General features: G+C 37.7%; 1 protein-coding gene across 1 annotated transcript in view; it reads right to left on the bottom strand.

The window, feature by feature from the left end:
* Positions 1-20,170, bottom strand: part of Apool (apolipoprotein O like) — a 59,374-nt gene extending 39,204 nt beyond the window's left edge. The window contains exons 1-2 of the mRNA XM_021188479.2: positions 20,099-20,170; positions 1,123-1,227 (exon numbers count right to left, since the gene is read on the bottom strand). Of these exons, the coding sequence (XP_021044138.1) occupies positions 1,123-1,227; positions 20,099-20,113 (120 nt within the window). The 5' untranslated portion in view covers positions 20,114-20,170. The remainder of the gene's footprint in view (positions 1-1,122; positions 1,228-20,098) is intronic.
* Positions 20,171-20,749: the final 579 nt, after the last annotated feature.

Raw genomic sequence — 20,749 nt, 5'->3', positions numbered from 1 at the left:
GGAACTTTCGGGATAGCATTTGAAATGTAAATAAAGAAAATATCTAATAAAAAACATAAAAAAAAAGAATTCATTGTTTAAAACTGAGCTACATTAGGGCCTGAGAAAAGGGAACAACCATAAGCCAGGGAGCTTAGATTTCATCTGCCACAGTCCTGGGATGAGAGACTGCCCTTGGAAGCAGTTGTAGAGAGAAGGTGTTATGACCAGATACTAGTAATCAGAGCAGTGAAGGTGAGAGGAGACCCAGCTCAGGCTGTAAAGTTCACAAAGAGAGGGAAAAACAAACCTTCAGCTGCTGGGAACAGATCTCATCAACAGGAATGATAATGGGGTTTGATAACTCTGGGCCTAAGCTTGGCAGGTGAATCCATCTCTGGAGCCACCACCTCTCAGTCATGCCCTGCTATAGAGGTCAAGAACTGTGAAGCCCCAGTGTTTTACTTCATACACTAACCTGCATCCCTCTAGCAGAGTAACTAATACTCAGATCTTGAACGTACAAATCCGCAATGCTACGGTTGCTTCTCATATGTAACTGGGAGATACTACCTAACTATAAAATGAGCGACCACGGAGAGTACAAGCTGAGTATTTATTGTGGGTCAAGTAAAAACCTGTCAGGCACACAGATTGCAAAGGTAAATATGGACAGCGGGGCCCCTGTAATGGGAATAAGGACAACTAGTAAAATGAAAGCAGATCTGGCAGACAGCAGACTCTTGTCCAATTAAAGCTCAAAGCAGCATAAATCATGGAAAAGACAAGAGTGTGCCCGTGCAAGAGCTTCCCCCACCTAATGCACATAACCAGTAGCATCCAATTAAGAGGAGCCTAGAGAAAAAGGTGTTCCAACACTTAAAAGCAATTTTTCCATGTGCTTCTCATTTTCTAAGGCCCCACTGTTAATGATTTCTCATTAAAAATCACCAATTTGAAGTAAAAATTCTGTATTTCTACTACATATTGTGTAATTTAGATACTTCATAACTATTTCTTTAAACTTATCAAATATGTAAGTGACTTCAAAGATATTTATGATAGATGAAGCAAAAATACCTACATAGCTTTTCCATTAAATTTATATCATGCAAAATTCAGAAACTTTTGTAGGCCAATTACCTGGTCTGGTCTCACTAGCTGCTTTTTGGGTTCCTCTTCTTTGGCTAGATGCACATTTATAGATGCATATATCAGACCTGAAGATATGGTTGTCAACTTTCCCATCTGAAAAAGACACATCAAAAAGACCACTGTAAGTGAAAAGATTCTGTTTCCAATCCCTGATAAGTATTGTGAGGATCTTGGGAAATATATTAAATATTCAACTATTTCAAATTTTTACATTTACATAAAGCCCTTGTGTTTCTCCAACTATGTGCAGTGTAAAGACCCCGTGGTCTTCTTCAAAGTCTGATTTTATATATATAAAGTCTGAATATATATATATATATATATATATATATATATATATAAATATATATGAAATCTTATCTTTATTACAGTCTTCTAAAAGTGTGCACAACACTTGGCTTGTATGTTCCCTGGAGTCTATTTCCATACTACATAAACTTAATGCAGTAGGTAGCACATGCTTGTAATACTAGCACTCAGAAGTTAGAGAAGAAAAATCCAGAGATCAAGGTAATCCTTGGTTATATAACAAGTTCGAGGCCAGCATGGGCAACATAGAACTCTCTCTCTCTCTCTCTCTCTCTCTCTCACACACACACACACACACACACACACACACACACACACACACACACCTGAGAGGGTAGTGAGATGGTTCAGCAGCTAAAAGCATGTGCAAGTCTGACTGATGACCTGAATTCAATTCCTGTTACTCATACAATAAACAGCCGAATGCAGCAGTGCACACCAGAAACCCAGCCTGTGGGGAAATGGAAGGTGGAGACAGGTACATTTGCTAGAAGCTCTTAGGCCAGTTAACTCAGAGCATGCCATGCCACAGAAACAAGAGAAACCCTGCCTGGAAAAGGCAAAGGAGAATACCAACTCCCACTAGTTGTCATCCTCTGACCTCCACAATTACACCATGACACATGCATGCCATGCACACAAATGCCTGCATTAATACACACATATCACACAAGCACACATACAATCGAAAAGAAAAGAGCAAGTGAGATGGCTCATCTAGTAAGCAAGCCTGCCACCAATCCCCAGGACCCAGACAGTAAAAGGAAAGAACCACTTTCTACAGGTTATCCTCTGACTTCTACATGAACACAGTGACACATGCAAAAGAAAGAAAATATAACCTAAAAACATGGAAGATTTGGGGCTACCTTGTTAATATTATGCTTTCCAGAACCTTGTACTTTCTTGTAAATTTCATATGACTATAAATGTGAGCAAAGCCTACAAAACTAGAAAGAAAACAAGAAAGGTCAAAACAGACACCAGGGAAGGCCAAGGGTGGGCAATGGCACATATATGACTCAGGAAAAGAAACTGAATACAGGGAAGGACTGGAAGTCAGGGCAGGGGAGTGGAAGAAATGAAAGGAGCAGAAAAATCTACTACAACACATGCTGTCTGAGAATGTCATGCTATCTAATTAAAAACTTAAAAGAAATATTGGGTTGAGAAAGACAGCTCAGCAGTCAGCAGTACATTCTGCTCTTACAGAAGATCTGAGTTCACTTCCCAACACCCAGAACACTAAGCTCACAACTTCCTGTACTTCAGCTCTATGGCCTCGGGCCTCCTTGAAGATATACACTGGCACACACACTCCATCCCACCCTACCCCTGCATAGACACAATTTAAATTGTACTTAATTAAATTATTAAATGAAGAACAAAATATCACTTACTTCAGGGAGGCTGTGAAACTACATTTTACTCAAAGCACAGCAGCAAGTAATATATAATTTAACATATTAAAAATAATTTTTGAAGAAAATGAAAAGAATATTAGTTAATATGAAAGAAAATTAACAAGTGTAATTCATCGATTTCTTTCTTTTTAGCATATGTTTTGTAAATAAAATATTTTTAGTAAAAAGCTTAATAGCTGGCTAGGAAATGGCTCAGTGGATAAAGCAGTTTACATACAAATAGGAAGACTCCTATCACACCCATAAAGTAGCTTCAAGAGCCTAAGAGCCAGCATGTAATCGCAGCACTCACGGCATAAAGGCAGGAGTCCCTGAGACAAGCTACCTAAATAGACTAGCCAAAATAGTAAGCTCTGGACCTCTGAGTTCAGTTAGAGATCCTACCTCAGGGAATTAAACATGGAAGATACTTGTTATCAACCTCTAGCCTACACACACACAATGTTTAATGCCATGACTTCTAAGTAGCCAACAGTTATATTCCCAGTACTAGGGAAGCCAAGGCAGGAAGACAAATTCTAGGTCAGGTCTGGCTCCATACCGAGAACCTTCAGACTCATGTCTCTTGCTAATTCTGCTGTTGTTCCTAGATGTAGAATGTACTTCATGATCAACAAGATCATTAAAAATTACATCACAAAGATACAGCTTTATTAAAGTTGATGCCATAAAGCATGCTTACCTATGAACCTATTGATTTTTGTTAGTAAAGTCCTAAGATGATTATTTGAAATAGGTCAAGTCTTATACTATTTAAAAACTATTTTTAAATACCTACCTAGATGCACATTTTTCCCTAAGATAATAATCCCTAGATATATAGAAAAAGGTTTGAAGCATTACACTACATGAACACTTTTCTACAACCTAATAGTCTTATAGTAGTTGCATTAATTCATGCAATGCAATAATAACATCTAGGCTTTAAAATAAATTCACATGAATAGATAATTATGATCTAAGACAAAAAATAGATCAGCATACTTTATCCTTTTCGACGGCAAGTTAAAACAGTGAAATAGCTGTTACTCTATAAAAAGGAGTGGCTGATGGCATAGCACATTGCAGCATAGACCAAGGGTTGGCAAACTCCAACACTGGGCCAATTCTGGCCTGAGTTTAGCTAAAAATCACTGTAAAGCATACTGTAAGGTTTGTAAAGGGAAGAGTGAAGAAGCATCTGTGACCAGAGACCTTACATTTTCCACAAAGCAAAATTATTATCTGACCCTTAACAGAAATACTACTATAACAAACACTTAAACTCCTAATTTAAAAAAAGACTAGATTTTAAGTACCAGAGGAATTTAAGTATACTATAAAATTTTATAAGGGAAGGCTGTCATTAATCAAATAGCATTAAAATTAAGAAGAGGTGCTCTGGCATTCACAAGAGTGAAAGAACTTGAGTTAAAACTATTTGTATCTGCAAAAAATAACAATTTGTCAGGGGCAAATTATAAATTATTTTTAAAAAGCTAATGAGAATTAAAACCAGTTTTTCCCAGAAGATAACAGGCCTTAGGAAGAGCATTCTGTAACATAAAGATTATAAATAGCAAAGATAAACAGCACTTAACTCTCGCATTCTGGTACAACTCATCCCTTGCCAGAATTTTTATAATGAAAATAATTGATTCTTGTTATTTGTGATTGCTCTGTTTTATAAAGTAGCTAGAAGCAATTGCTTCTAGGGAAATTCCAGGGTTATCTTCCCATGATTCAGTGGTATTATTCTCATCAATATATAACCTTGTTTCACATTCATTTCTAACTCAAGGCACTTTATTAATATATTTTATCGACTCATTAACACTGCCCTCATGGCCAACAGCACTGTAACTAGATCTTGGATAAAGCTAATCAACATACATGGAGGGGGAGGAAGCAGAAAAAGAGGAAGGATGAGGAAGAGGCAAACACTATCAAGTAGACACTGCAGGTATACTGGAGTTAAAAGTGTGATCTGCAATCTCAGTCTCAGTTTAATAATAGGAGAGATGGTATTTAATACAACAGCTTATGCCAATGAGTATTAGAAGACAGGTATACACAAATGACATAGGAATCACCAATCTAGACCAGGCTCTTATCATCTACTTGGTAAAGTAGCACACAGACGACAGATTTTAGAGTCAAATTTGAATGTAAATTATGGCTCTACTCTTTATTCATAATGTGGCTCTGGGAAAGTGAACCCCTGTGTCAATGTCCACATGCCTAATGTCACCTATCATAAAGGAACTAACACAGAGAAAAGGTTCAGTATATATTATCTGTTATCATCATCATTGCTGTCATCCTTAGGTTCAGTATATATTATCTGTTATCATCATCATCATCATCATTGCTGTCATCCTTAGTCTCCTAGCCCATCGCCATGACTCTATGGTCTCATCTAACTCCAGCCAAGTGCAATTGCCTTTGTCAAGTCAAGATAATTTTATTGTCAATCAAATCACTATCCTACTTCAAGAAAATAAATTGGCTTCCTCTTTCCTAACACACTGCTTAAAAACCATTTTTTTAACCTTTCATATAATCTGTAATCTATTTCCAACCTATACAGGCAGTCTCCTTTCTCCCTAACTCTTAACCTGAGCTTTTTATTTCATGTGTCACTGCTATGACCATTTACTTTCCAAGTAGACTAATAATTCCTTAAGGAGTGATGACAGCTTTAGCTAGATAGCTATGAAAATTCAAGTAGAAAAGATGTGGGCACAAGTAGGAAACCTGTGAGTTAATTGTTTATTATCTACTTTTGAATGCTTCTCAGCCTTTTGGCTAAAATCAAGTGTATCTTTCACTTCTGAAGAATTTTGCTCATGAAATCCACCATGACATTTTAAAATGTCAGATCTAATAGCAGCAACAAATGCTGTGGGCAGGTTAGAATAGTTTCACTATTGGAGAAAACTGAAGCTAGCTTGCATTATAATCTGTCCTCACAGAATTACAACCGCAATATTTAGCCTTTTGATTAATACAATTCAGAAAAGTGATTGTGCCTTCCCCTCCTTGTGCAAAGAAAGAGAAATCATATTTTAGACCCGTGAGGTAGCATGCTGCACTAACTGCTGGTGCCCTAGGATACACTTATGCAACAAGTGCCTCATGCAAACAGCCAGCTGGACCTTCAAATTGAGATTTGTAAAATTCAATTGTGCTTGCAATATTGCAGGTATAAAATGCTTTTAAATATTTGGCTCAGGAACTTAGTGAGTCTATTTCCAGTACCTAATGAGCTGTGACAAGTTGAGATTAGTCATCAAAATACAGGACAGCCATTAGCAGCTTAATAGAATTTTGTACTTTACAGTGCCCTGGGGCTGGTTCACTTGTGAAGGTCTAAAAGGCAAAGGTAAAACTGGTATCACTGAAGGAACATACTGCTGTGAAATAGAAAGATTGTGTTCTAGCCTCAGTTCAGCTACTAATTTACCATGAGACCTTTTGTGTCTCAGATTCCCCACTTTTGAAAGAAGGTTGCACTACAAAACATCCAGAGTTTCTTCTAATTATGACAAAACATGATAGCAAATGACAGTGATAATTTTCAAGTATATAATTTTGCAGCAAATAAGCTACTGTCGCCCTTTTCCACAAAAAAAAAAAAAAGAAATAGAAGTCACCAGAATGTAATTACATTTAGTGATGTTGTACTAATTATATCATAAATTTTACTCAAACATTGTGAATACGGAAGCTACAGGGTAATTTTAATAATTTAGGACTAAAGGTTACTATTAAAAGAGGTGCCCTGGGAGCAGAGATGGAGAGACACAAAAAGACTCAGACGAAAATACACAGGAACAGCAGGCAAAGAAAGGCAAATGGAAAAACGGGAGAGGAACCAACTATAACACACTTTATTTTAAAAGGCACTGTAATGCTTAATACTTGTATGCTAACTTAAAATTTCAATTAAGGGCTAGAGAGATGGCTCAGGGGTTAAAAGCATTGGCTGCTCTTCCTAAGAACCCAGGTTCAATTCCCAGCACTGACACAGCAGCTCACAACCACCTGTAATTCTACTTCCATATTTTCTATTGGCCTGTGTGGGCACCCGACACACAAGTAGTGGACATACATGCACACAAGCAAAATACCCTTATATAAAAAGAATACTAATATTAAATACACACACCAATTAAGAACTATTCTCCCAATTTAACTAGAAAACTTCATTCTGAAGTCCTATTGTCTTTTTAAATTACACATGTTTATTTTGTGTGAGTTGTGGGAATGGTTACATAACAAGCACATATGTGAAGGTCAGAGGATTAACTTGTGGAAGACAGACAGTTCGCTCGTACCACGTGAATCTGGGGATTGAACTTAGACCTGCAGGTATATAAGGCAAGTGCTTGGAGTCACTGAGCCACCTTGCTGGACCTTCGATGTTCTGTTTTGATAAGGACGGTAGAGTATGTATGGCAAGAAAAGAAGCAATACAAAGAATTACTAAACTGGATAGATACAGTAAAAATACTCATCTTGATTTGATCAGCAACTCACACGTTTTGAAGCGTTCAGATCTAGAAGTAGCAACAGCTACTACTCATAGCATAACTATTTTAGTTCCAAAACTGTGTCTAAGCAAGTATGAGAAACCTTGGTATTCACATCTCACATGTAAAAAGAAGTCTCTAGAGCAGATACTTAGGGCCCTGGTCACATGTGCTATTTATATTATAATCAGTTAAAATTAAAATTACTTTAAAAGCCAGCTCCTCCATCCCACTAAGTATCATTTTAAAAGGACAGTAGATTAAAGTATGTCTCTGGTGTTATTCTACTGGGCACCATAGCTTTAGATAGTTTCTGTTATTGAAAACAATTTTATTAAACAGTGTAGCTTTAGAGCTGCAACATTTAATAACTTGTGATTCTTTCAAAAAGAAATTAAACTATTCTCATATCAATTTTAACTCTATATTTATCCATTCAGAACATGTGTGTACATATATATGTATACATAATACATATATTGTATATGTATACTATATATGTATATGTATGTATGTATATATATATACATATATATATACAGTAAAAATACTCATCATGATTTGATCAGCAACTCACACATTTTGAAGTGTTCAGATCTAGAAGTAGCAACAGCTACTACTCATAGCATATATATATATATATATATATATATATATATATATATATATGAGAGAGAGAGAGAGAGAGAGAGAGAGAGAGAGAGAGAGAGAGAGAGAAAGTACACATACACAAACACACATTGAAAGAGCCAACAGAGCTAGTCATAGTCACGGTAAGGAAATACAATGGTGTTATTCTTCTAAAAAGGATAAAGGCAAATATTAAAGATGAGATAGTTTATCCTTATATGGAAGGAGCTTTCCTGAAAGATGATATGTATTTCAGAAAATGGTGATCACAACAAAAGCAAACATGGATTTTCTTTACGTTTTGTCAGTTTTAAACAACACTTGGATGCTGTTCTGGGCTATGAACAGAAAAACAAACTGTCTCCTCCTCCCTCAGTACCCATCTTGGAGGAGACAGACCATCCATTATTTTCCCAGCTTTGTGTCTCCTTTAGTGCTTTCCTTCAGGATTCTGCTGACTAAACTCTGCATCATTGCCACACAAAATACTCTTCTGGGCACAGATCACTCTTTGTTCTTATTTTAACGTGAGAAAGGGAGAGGAGAGTGGTGCAGGTGCCACAGTGTGCACACTGTGGCCAGGGGACATGTCTGCAATCTGTTCTCTCCTTCCACCTACGTGGGTTCTGGGATGACACTCAGGGCAACAGACTTGCTCTACAAGGTCTTTTACCAGATAACTCAAGCAGCAGACCACAGAACTGCTAGATAAGGGCTCACAGTGCAGCTTTCCATAGCCCTTTAATTAGATTTGGTTTTGCATGCTACTTTGAACCTCATCATTTTCATCTTACATTGAAGCAAATAAATCTTAGAGGCTTTATTGACAATTTATCCCTGGGCTTGTATTGAGAACATGTTTTAGTATAAATTAATGAAAGCAAATCATTAATTTATTTTATATAAATGTAAGAACCAATATCTAAAATACAAAGCAATTCTGTCCTTTTTATCCAGACTTTTGACATTTAACAACAAATGTTGTTTTCTATGGTAATTATTCATTACTACCTAGTATGTCCTAAAGTAATTTTAGAAGACATATGAATACCAATTTTGTGTTTCTGGCCTAACAATGTTACAGGGACACATAATCAATTACAATCATCTAAAATAAGGAAGGAGAAAACGTGATTCTTCAAGAAAAAATATTTTCCTTTACTGATATAAAACAATACATTTGTTGGATTTTTAGAAAAAAATCAAATAGGATGATTACAAAGGATATTCATTTTCCTGTTCAGACACCTTGGAAAATGTCTTCTTTATAAATAACATTTAACCAAAGCATTAACAGTAGCAGCAAGCAGCAACACAGAACACATGTGTAGAAGTAACATATTTGGAAGATAGCCGCTATCTAGAACTTTTATGCATTAGAGAAATGCTAAAACCAGGAGAAGAAGAAAGGAAACAGGATTACATAATTTAAAATATGTTGGACAAAAAACTTTCTCTGAACATCCAATAACTAACTGGAAGGGTCAAAGGGCTCAGGCAAGGGTATTCCAGTGGCAATCTTTATTTAAAAAAAAAACTACATTAAATAATGTATTAATCAAGAAGTGAATGAAATAACAAGAAATAGGAGAACAGATACAGAGCAAATGATAGTTGTGGAGGCACACAACAGTGAGAAAATTAAAATAAAACACTGCAGTGAGTTAAAATGGGATATGGAATGGCTTTGCTCTCTTGTAGAAGTATGGTATCGTGCCATGCCTTACTACGACATAAAGGTCCTCTGAAGACACTATGTTCTGTGTTTGAGGAACACTTAGCATGTTATAGGAAGTTTGCATACACTGAGTTTATAAATATTCATGATAATCCAATATAGTTAGTATCATTTAAAGTGATGCTGGTAAAAGGTCTGGAATTTGGAGTTAAACTGACTTAACAATAACAACCAAAACTTACTCTAGATTATACCTGGAACTACAGAAATAGTCAGTTTTATAACTCATTGATTCAGTAGCTTATCAAGAACTCAAATTCTGGGATATGAACTTCAGTGAGTTCACCGGATCTCTTTGTCCCTCTTCCCAATGTGGCCACATTGTATAAACCTGTTTCTGCTTTCAACCATGAAAGTGACTCTTCTAGCTTATTGAGGACATAGAGCTGAACCAGAACACGGGATATGACTCCCCAAGTTCAATAACAAAACAAAAACTCAAGTTTAACTATGACATGTTGTGGGGGTATCTGCCACCCACAGTGCATTGATCTTAAGTGGAGAGGAAAGATGGAAATGCCCAGCAGTTGCTAGAGTCATTTTACCCCAGGGACATTTTCTTGTCTTTTACTTCAGCCAGCACTAACTGCTTTTTACCTCCACTTGGTGCAGCAGAAAACCATGTTTGGGCTGGAGCAATGGCACAGTGGTTTAACGTGAAGCCCTGCTCTTCTTTTAGGGGACTAGAGTTAAGTCCACAACACACACATCAGGCACCCACATCAGGCAGCTCAAAATGGCCTATACTTCTGGCTCTAAGGAATCTGATGCTGCTTTCTAGTCTCCACAGACAACCCCCCCCCACATAGTATATACAAATACATATATTTTTTTAATTCCTGACAATTTAAAACTTTGATAATGTTGGATATTTATATTTATTTTTGAAATCTAGTCTCTCTTTAATACAAATTTATACCAAAGCTTAAAAAATACAAAATAAAAATTGATATCTCACTGCAATTATAAAATCAAATCCACAGTTTGAGAACTAATAAGATTCATATATTTCAAATTTGTTAATGCCTTAATATGAGGGTACCAATATAGAATTAGAATCTAATTCTTGTGTCTAAATCAACAAAAAGTTGTTAAACAGATTGTTTTGCTCTTTGTGATGAACATAAGGCAAGATTTTATGTTTTGTTAAAATTGTGTTATGTTTTCTGCTGTTTGTGTTTCAGACTTGTGACTACTTAGAAAAGAGTCTTAAGAAAGTCAAAGTTCATTTCAGGATCAATTTGTGTCTTTTAAAATGACTAATTTGTAAGCAACTAATTTAATTTGACTCTACCAAAATTGATGCCTAATGTTATCTGTCACTAGAAGCACATATACTGTACATCTAAACTGAATATTACATAAATATACAAAGCTAAAAGCATGTAAGGTTCATACATGCAAAATAACCAACAAGTGCTATTGCTCAGCACAGTGCATTCTAAACAGCCAAGTAAGGAAAGAGAGATAGTAACAGGCTTCAGCCAGCCAGAGACATTCTGAGCAATGGGCCTTGCAGGCCAGAAGATGCACAGCTTTTCCATGGCCAAAAGCCAGACATTATACTGGATAAGATTAAGAGACAATTTCTTGAGTTCTTTGTATATATTGGATATTAGCCCCCTATCAGATTTGGGATTGGTAAAGATTCTTTCCCAATCTGTTGGTGGCCTATTTGTCTTATTGACAGTGTCCTATGCCTTGCAGAAGCTTTGCAATTTTATGAGGTCCCATTTGTCAATTCTTGATCTTACAGCACAAGCCATTGGTGTTCTATTCAGGAATTGTTCCCCTGTGCCCATATCTTTGAGGCTTTTCTCCACTTTCTCCTCTATAAGTTTCAGTGTCTCTGGTTTTATGTAGAAGTCCTTGATCCACATGGATTTGAGCTTTATACAAGGAGATAAGAATGGATTGATTCAGATTCTTCTATATGCGAACTGCCAGTTGAGCCAGCACCATTTGTTGAAAATACTGTCTTTTTTCCACTGGATGGTTTTAGCTCCTTTGTCAAAGATCAAGTAACCATAGATGTGTGGATTCATTTCTGGGTCTTTAATTCTATTCCATTGATCTACCTATCTGTTACTGTACCCATGCCATGTAGTTTTTAATCACAAATGCTCTGTAGTACAGCTTGAGGTCAGGCATGGTGATTCCATCAGAGGTTCTTTTATTGTTGAGAACAAAGAACTCAAGAAGTTAGACTCCAGAAAACCAAATAACCCTTTTAAAATGGCGTACAGAGCAGAGCTAAACAAAGAATTCTCAACTGAGGAATATCAAATGGCTGAGAAGCACCTAAAACATCCTTAATCAGGGAAATGCAAATCAGAACAACCCTGAGATTCCACCTCACACCAGTCAGAATGGCTAGGATCAAAAACTCAGGTGACAGCAGATGCTGGCAAGGATATGGAGGAAGAGGAACACTCCTCCATTGCTGGTGGGATTGCAAACTGTACAACCACTCTGGAAATCAGTTTGGGGGGTTCATCAGAAAATCAAACGTAGTACTACTGGAGGATCCAGCTATACCACTCCTGGGCATATACTCAAAAGATGCTCCAACATGTAATAAGAACACATGCTCCACTATGAGATACTTGTGCTTCTCAATCTGACTTTCAGAAAACTGAAGCAATGGACCCCAAAGAAATAGGAATTTCCCCAAGAATCTCAAGCTAGAAAGAAGTCCCAGTAAGAGGGAGAACTTGTGTCTTGGAAAAGACAAAACTTTGTCTTTGTCCAAACTTTGTTGGACTTCTTTAAGTGATGAGACTGAAGCCCAGGCAAGGATAGGTCAATGGTGGACAGGACCACACATTCTCTGGAATTGCTTAGATGCAGAAATCCTTGGCCTTCTATTTAAACTTTAATCTCACTTCAGGCCCCCAACATAGACCTTGGGGTTTCTGAGGATGAACATACAGGGTTCTCCTAGATTTATTTGTCCCTCTTCTTGATATGACCATAATAAATAAATCCTTTTTGTTTTCCACTATGAGAGAGAGAGAGAGAGAGAGAGAGAGAGAGAGAGAGAGAGAGAGAGAGAGCACAAACGAGCTTCTATTCTTTCATCTCTCTGCTTTGTTACCTACATTTAAATGCCATTTAGAAGATGCGCAGAAGCTGGTATTTTCTTGAGATCTAAATATTAGAGGGCATTAACAGCAAGTAGTGATGTGTGGCACATCTTAGGATGAACACGCTGACAAAATAGTAACTGTGGTTTAATAAAATACATTGTGAGGGAAAAGTAGTAGATAATTAACATTTTTGAATGCCAACTATGCATAATAAAGTATATCAATAATGCAGAAAGTATACATACTATTCTGAAAGGATGAGATAAGTAAATAAATATAAGCACTCTGTGAGATCCTTTAAGGACTGAAAAATCACTGCTGAAAAGGCTGCCTTTTTTCATTAATTTCTTTATTTACTCACTTTACATCACAATCATAGCCTCCCTCCTTTCTCTCCTCCCAATCCCACCATCACAACCCTCCTCTCTTCCTTTACCCCTTCCTCTTCTTCTCAAAGAAAGGGAAACCCGCCCCCCCCATGGGTACTAACCCAGAAAAGGCTGTCTTTTATTCACTAAACTCATCACTCAGCCAGACCATAAAGCCAACAAGTTGTATACATTCATTTCACATTTACGGGGGAAAATGCAAACAACATCAAAACACTTTTCAAGATAGCAATTTCTAAGGTTCTCTCTGAGCTCAATTATCCATTCGGATCTACCTCATTTAAATAAATATTCTAACAGCCACAACATAGTTCAATTACCAATACTGAAAAACAGAAGAGAGTGAGTGATGAAGAATGGATTTAACTCCCTAGTCTAAGATGGATGGGAATTACATGGTACATGTGAGATGTAATTTACATAAAAATTAAAGCTCTAGCACTTAAGGCCAATCATAAGATAACCAGAACAAACAGCCCAGCTTAATGTGGCTGCATAATTCAATAATAGGACCAGAATAATAACATATTTTAAACACTGAATATTTTAATTAAAATATTACATAAAAGTACTAAATTATTTTAGAATTTCTAAACATTTTTATGACTGCAAATGGTGGTACAGTAATTACTGAGTGGCACTTGAAAATTTATCTTAGATAAATAAAAATCCAAGAAGTACAAAAATGAAAAAAAACATACATATTTGATATACTTGGAATCCTTCAGAAATGGCACAAGATTGGCATAACTCAACTTTATTCAGTTTATTATTATCAAGGTCAAATACTATATATACTGTCAAAACCAGCAATTTTATTTTAAATTCCTGAAGGCCATATTTTGCACATATATATAAACATATGTGTATTATATGCAGGAAAAAAGCTCTGCACCGCTCAAAGAGATTTAGCAAATGAACACTGAAAGCATTCTATTAGTCTGAATAGACAGAAATGCTCAAAGCGATGACTTTCAAGTTGTTTTCAGTTTAGGGTTAATATGTTAAAAAATTTCAAAGCAATTAAATAAGTGGTATAAGATTGCTAAATCAGTCTTTCTAAATTACCACTTTCTTTATTCATCTCTGCCCATATACCCTTTGACTCTAGCTATATGAATCTTTCCAGGCCTCAAAGATGTAAAGCATACCCTTCTCCCAGGGCACAGACAACCTTCATCTTCCCTACTAGAATGACATCCCAAATCCTATGACTACTCAACAGAAAATAGATTGGATGCATTTAAAAAGAATGATATTACATATTTGTAAGTACCAGATTATTGCTTCACACAAATAAGAGATGTTTTTCAGTGAGCCAGTGGAATATGAGCTAGTCTATCAGAGCAGGATAGAGTTTAGTAAGTATATTAACAATGGTGCTTTTGGAGTACCTGCTAGTGCCAATAGACAATGACTATTTACTAAAGAGAGAATTCACCTTTGTATATAACATGAAAAAGCTCTTGTTAAAATTAATTATACTGTATCAAATACATACTTTAGTAGACACTATTTTCTATTCAGGTCAATATACTTTTAGCTACAATCACCAATAATATTTTCATTAGTGAGTTTACTAGGGAAAGTATACTTATAGTATAACTGCTTAATTGTTGTTTAAATAGATCACATTTTCTGTAGGCCAAAAGAACAGTAGTGAAAAACGACTGTTGTAACCACTCTAGAAGAAATTAAGATATTCTAAAGGGGTACCTCTCAACTTGAATATAAAACTATTCAAACAACAGACCCCAAAGAAATGGTCATTCCCCCCAGGAAATCTCATGCTTGGAGAAGAAAGAGGCCTCAGTCAGGTGGGAAACTTGTTTCCTAGAAAAAGATTCCACACAGTTCTAACAACTTGCTGAGACCACCTTACATAAGACTGAAGACCAGATGAATGGGTCAGTGTTGGGCAGGACCACACCTTGACTATATCCCTATGTATGTTAGACTATTTTCCAGGGATAATAAAGTCTGTGATAATAACAAGTGCCACTAAATTCATCTCCGACTTTAACAGATACACTACTATTTTCTCTAGCTGAAACTAACAAGGAAAAAAAAAGGTAGTAATGCTTCATCTTGGAGATGCAGCCTAGGAGCTATTTCTTGGCAGCAACATAAAAGTCTCAGACAAGAGTGCCCTGTTTTAGAGTAATCACCAATGAGTCACTAACAGAGGACCTGTATATATCAGGGTGCTTATTTTCTTCCTGAAATAGTGGGTAAGTGAATCATCTCTAAAAGAATAAAATATTAAATCTACTAAAAAGAAAAAGAAAGTTTTTCAGCCATGGTATCATTTATTATACTAGAAAATGAAAAGCACATACTTTACTGAAAAAGGAAATCACACACACACACACACACACACACACACACACACACACACACACTTATATTTTCCTATAAAACTCAATCTCTTGGAAAACCCTGTGATAACTGAACAACAACAACAACAAAAGCCCAAGTACAATAAACAGCAAAAATGTACTTGTACAATCTGGTCCTTGTTCATCAGCATTTCAAATAGTCAACTTCAAAGGGTTGAAATTAAAAATAAAAGCCTGTAGAGAAACTATGGGAATATGTTCTGGCCTGAGGGGGAAATGCTGTGTTGGTTTTTATACTGCACGTGTCTTCCCAACAAGACCTGGAAAGCTGGAGTTATTGTGTTTGTTGTGACTTTTGATGTGTGTATTTTACCTACTGAGCCAATATACACCTAAGCTATGGACTGAACCACTTCTGGGAGTCCAGAATATACAAATAGCCCAACTTAACCCAACTTAATTTATTATTTAAAATATGACCTATGGAACTGAGCAGAAGGTTCTCAAGAGAAATAAAGATAGCCAGAAAGCATCTTTAATTGTTAAGCACCCCTAGCCATCAGGAAAATGCAGATCTAAACCACTCCATGATTTCACTTTACTCCAGTCAGAGTGACATCCAAGAAGTGACTCTGTCATCCAAGGGTGACAGTAAATACTGCTATGGATGTGAGGGGGAAGACCCATATACAGAGCCAGTGCGAGTATAAACTACTTCAGTCTCTTTGAAAATTGGTCTGATGTTCTTCAAAAAACTACAAATAGATCTACCACATGCGAAAAGCAAATATCTATGAAGTGTTCAGCTCCAAAAGGGATATCTGCATCATATCCATTGTCCCCTATGGCTCATAAACTCCTGGAAGGACTGCAAGGTGGGGCTGAAAAGACCAGAAGACGACCAACCACTAGGAACCATCTTCTGGATGCATGCCCTAGTACTCATGAATTCAAAAATTCTGTTTGCCTACCTAAGACCAAGTCAGTCAAACTTCCAGCAAGGATCAAAGAGGACCTCCTCAGCCCTAAGAAGGAGCCATGGAGAGTTTGACTGCAGGGAAGGGGTGAGTCAGTTTTCCTCAGTGGTCTAACCCCAGGTCTGGAGACCATACTCCATTGGATGACTCCACACCTATACTCACACTTCACTGAATGGCCCTTATTTCAGTGGGTTAAAAGGAAAAACTGGAAGGCAAGAGAACACAGAAGAAAAGGAGAAGGTGATAAAGGTGACGATGGCATTTCCTAGTACATGGCAGAGATGGGGCAGGGATAGAAGGACAGCTTTCCTTTTCCTCTATATAGGCCTCTGTATACCAGGCAGGCCTTGAACTCAGCAATCTATCTCTGCTTCCTGAGTGCTTCCTGAGTGCTGGGATAAAAGACATGAGGCATCATGTGTGGCTAGAGCAGCTTTGGTTAATCTGTGATAACTGTTTTATACTTGAAAGGGAATTCTCTACAAAAAAAAAATCTACATTCAAATTTCTAGCTTCCTGCTTGAAGGATAATGTGAGAAAGACAAGATATGAAAGCTAACAAGGGGTTTCCACAGAGGGACTTTTTCTTAGCAAAAGGAAAGGAGCAAAAGATCCATGTCTTAGCCAAATGTCACTGCTAGAGAAGCCTCCAATTTCCTTCTACTGCACAGTAGCTGACTATCACTGACACCACCTAAAGCACCTGAGCGGGCTTACCACAGAGTACCACAGTTCATAGTCCAGCGCTATGGGGCACCAAACCACCACAGACCACCAAGGCTGACAGAGACATCTTTTAGCTAGTGGCTAAGGCCGCAACTCGCAATGACTCTGGAGCTCCGGTGACTTAAACCAATATTGGACTCTGGTTGGTGCTGACCCTCTGGATGGATAGCCCGCATGATTGCTGTTGGTGCTCCTAGGCACAACTGTTAGTTTGCAGGAGCTGCTGTAGAAGCAACTCAGAGCCAGGACTTGGCATTAATACCGCAAAATATTTAATCTTCAAACAGCTGGTGAAAGTACAATGGATACCAGGATATACACAAAACAGCAGCTTAAGGTAATAAGCCTTTCAGAGGTCAATAAGCAAATTCTAAGCTGGGTTGGGGTGCTTTGAGAACTAACCTGGGACCCGTGACAACACTTGGTTGACAACGGTGGCCTAGTATTGGGGAATCTGGAATACACTTTAACCCTAAAGTCAGTTTCCTTATGAAATCTAAACAATTATTTGGAGAAATCGCCTAGACCATGCATCCCACCTTGCTAATAGCACTTGAGCAGCCACTGTTTCGAGTTGTCTCCTGAGCCATGAGCACAGTTGGAAATATATGCCAACCAGAACTACAGGGGTACACTATGGCTCTAATAAGAAAAAAGAGAGCCTACAACAGATAATTTGTCAAGCAGGTAGACATCAGGAACCTTTGGTTCTCCTTTGATACATGCCATGATCAGATAGAGTCTCTGACAGAAACAGTTCTCCAAACCAGGAGAAATTGTGTGACAGTAAGGGAGACTTGTTGCTTCGGTGCTAACAAATCAAACATTATCATTTAAGAAAAGAAAAAAAAAACTTTATAAAAATTTAAAATAAATTACATCAAAAACATGAATGAAGTAATTTCTGGTACCAGAAAACTATTAAAACCTGTGGCTCACAATACTTTTCATTGTTTTGCCTGGTCCTTTACTACCCCTTATTATGAGACTTACTATAGAGCCTTATATAATAAATTATCTTTTAAAGTTCATCAGATAGAAAATTGCCTCAGTTGGGCTAGTGATACTCAGGAACTAGTATTTCTCACTTAGTCAAGATCAAAAATTTAGCAATAACTTTTAAAAATTGGGGAATGAAATGACTAAGGTGACACCATCCTGTTCTGACTCCCATTTTATGTTTGCTTAAATAATTCTCAGCCCTTTACCTGATTCCCCCAGTGGTCACATATGCCTTGGCAACACATGTGGGACTTCCATAGCCTTGACCATGGGCCAGATGTATTAGCCAAAATAATTGGCAAGTTATATCTAAAGTAACTACTATGCTCTACCAGAAATAACTGTTTCAGGGTTACTCTGACCTTCACCTAACTTTGATGTATCTTTCCGGGTTTTGCTTTTAGAACTGTGTATTTCTGAACTTGGGAACCAAGAAACTTCAGAACCACAGCCTTGCTCATGGCTTGGCCACCAAGAAAGGACTTAAAAGTTTTAATTAACTTACCAATATGGTTGTCAATAACTATCTCATGTGGATCATTACAGTTGTCAAGGACACACACTTGGAAGAGGCATTCTGTGTTTACCAAAGGAAGCAAACATCTCCTACCTATGGCCTACATATCACACCCTACCCAATACAAAATTGTAAACTATTAAAACATTGTAAAAATATTATTTGGGGTTTTTTTGTAACTTGACTGATTCTCCAGGATAAACTTTGTAGAGGACAGATGGGGTTGCATTATCAAAAGGTTGGTCAGATGTGCATGCTAGAAATTAAATAAGAATGGGCAAGGGCACTTTATAAAATTGCAGAAAGAACAGGTAAATGGGGCATGGAGAGATAAAGTAGGAAGTTAAGTACAGAATTCTTGGGTGACAGGAGAGGAAGCTGGAGTGCAGAGACTAGGTGAAGAGTTATCTAGAAGGGTAACCTGACCCCTGAGAGCTGATAATGGAGTGCCTATAAAGGCTTTAAAGTAGCGGGGCAGAGTCTCATTTTGATATAAGTACTATGGCAGCACAGGAGAAAATGGACCCCATCAGAGCAATGGAAGGAGTCCAGTTAAGAGAGTGGTCCTTAGTTCAAAAGAAAGTATGCGGTCCCAAACTAGAGAAATGCAGTGAAGAATGGAAAATATTAAAAAAAATCAATGTCCGCTGATTGAATTAATAACACTCTTATAGCCTTCAAACCTAACAGAGTCATTGCATACCTTAAAAAAAAAAAAATACATGAGTTAAGTATTTGTAAACTGATGTCGAAACCCGAGTCAGCTGACTTGTTTCCTTTACCCTGGTTTCTACACAAAGGCACCTTTTCTCATAAAACTCCAAAGAAACTGGTTATTCGACGAGGAATAACACTCTGTATAATCCCACTCACAACACAGATTCTGAGACATCTCTACTTTTGTCTGGTTTGCCCACAGCTCATTTTTGAAGGAAGTCTTACATTCCAGTCTGGGAGCCCCGCCCCGCGCACCCAGACAATGCCAAAGTTTTGTTTTGTTTCGTTTTTGTTTTGTTTTCCTTCGCCAGAGGCTAGTTGTCCGGGCCTTCCCAGCACTCACTCAGCGGGTTGCGGGACTAAAGCCCCCGCGGTGTAAACAATTAACCGCAGGGATTAAGGAGGAGGCGAGCGAGCTTTGTTGAGACTGCAAAGATTAAAGATTCTGATCGTCATAGTCTCATCTCCAGGTCGCCACTTGCTGAGGGGCTCCCTCCATGAGTTACGATAGACCGTCCCTTCTATAATTACTGTAGTGCTTTGGGCTCAGAGCGAGCTGGGAGTAGAAAACTAAGTTTCTTTTCACTTACCCTAAAGGCCGCCATACCTATGACCCTCTCGGCTCAAGTTTTCAGACGGAGAGCGCAGAGGGACAAAGCAGTTCACTTTGCCTTGCGTCACCATAGCCCCGCCCCTGTACGCTGGGAGCCCGCTGGCCCTGCCCTTTCCCCGCCCTCCTGCCGCTGCTTTGTAGGCGCCAAAGTCAATTGGTTCGCAGTTCTTCAGAGAAAAGGGCCAATTTTTGTGGTTGACATTCCAGTCCTCCATACATCAGAATGGTCTCCACACTCAAACAAGAAATTGTTTTCTTAGGTGAATGACTGTGTGTTTATGGGATTTGTCTAGATACGCACTTAAAACTCAACTACCTTAATAAACAACCATATAGTCAGTCACAAGAGCAGGTCACCACTGCAATCCTTGGGGCAATTCAATTACATTCATTCTAGAATTGTCACTAAGCACCAATTCTGTCAGGAAGTTGCTCACACTACACTACAAAACCTACATACAGTACCAGGAGAAAATGACAAAGAAATTTTAGAAAGGCCTCAATGCTATTCAAGAAAATAGAACCACGACAAGACGGATCAGCCTGTAAGAGGTACCGAATTGCTGGCAAGCCGGATGACCTAAATTTGACACACAAACACACACACACACACACACACACACACACA

This window comes from Mus pahari, chromosome X, assembly GCF_900095145.1.
Source record: "Mus pahari chromosome X, PAHARI_EIJ_v1.1, whole genome shotgun sequence".
NCBI lineage: Eukaryota > Metazoa > Chordata > Mammalia > Rodentia > Muridae > Mus > Mus pahari.
This window is presented reverse-complemented; position numbering and strand designations above follow the sequence as displayed.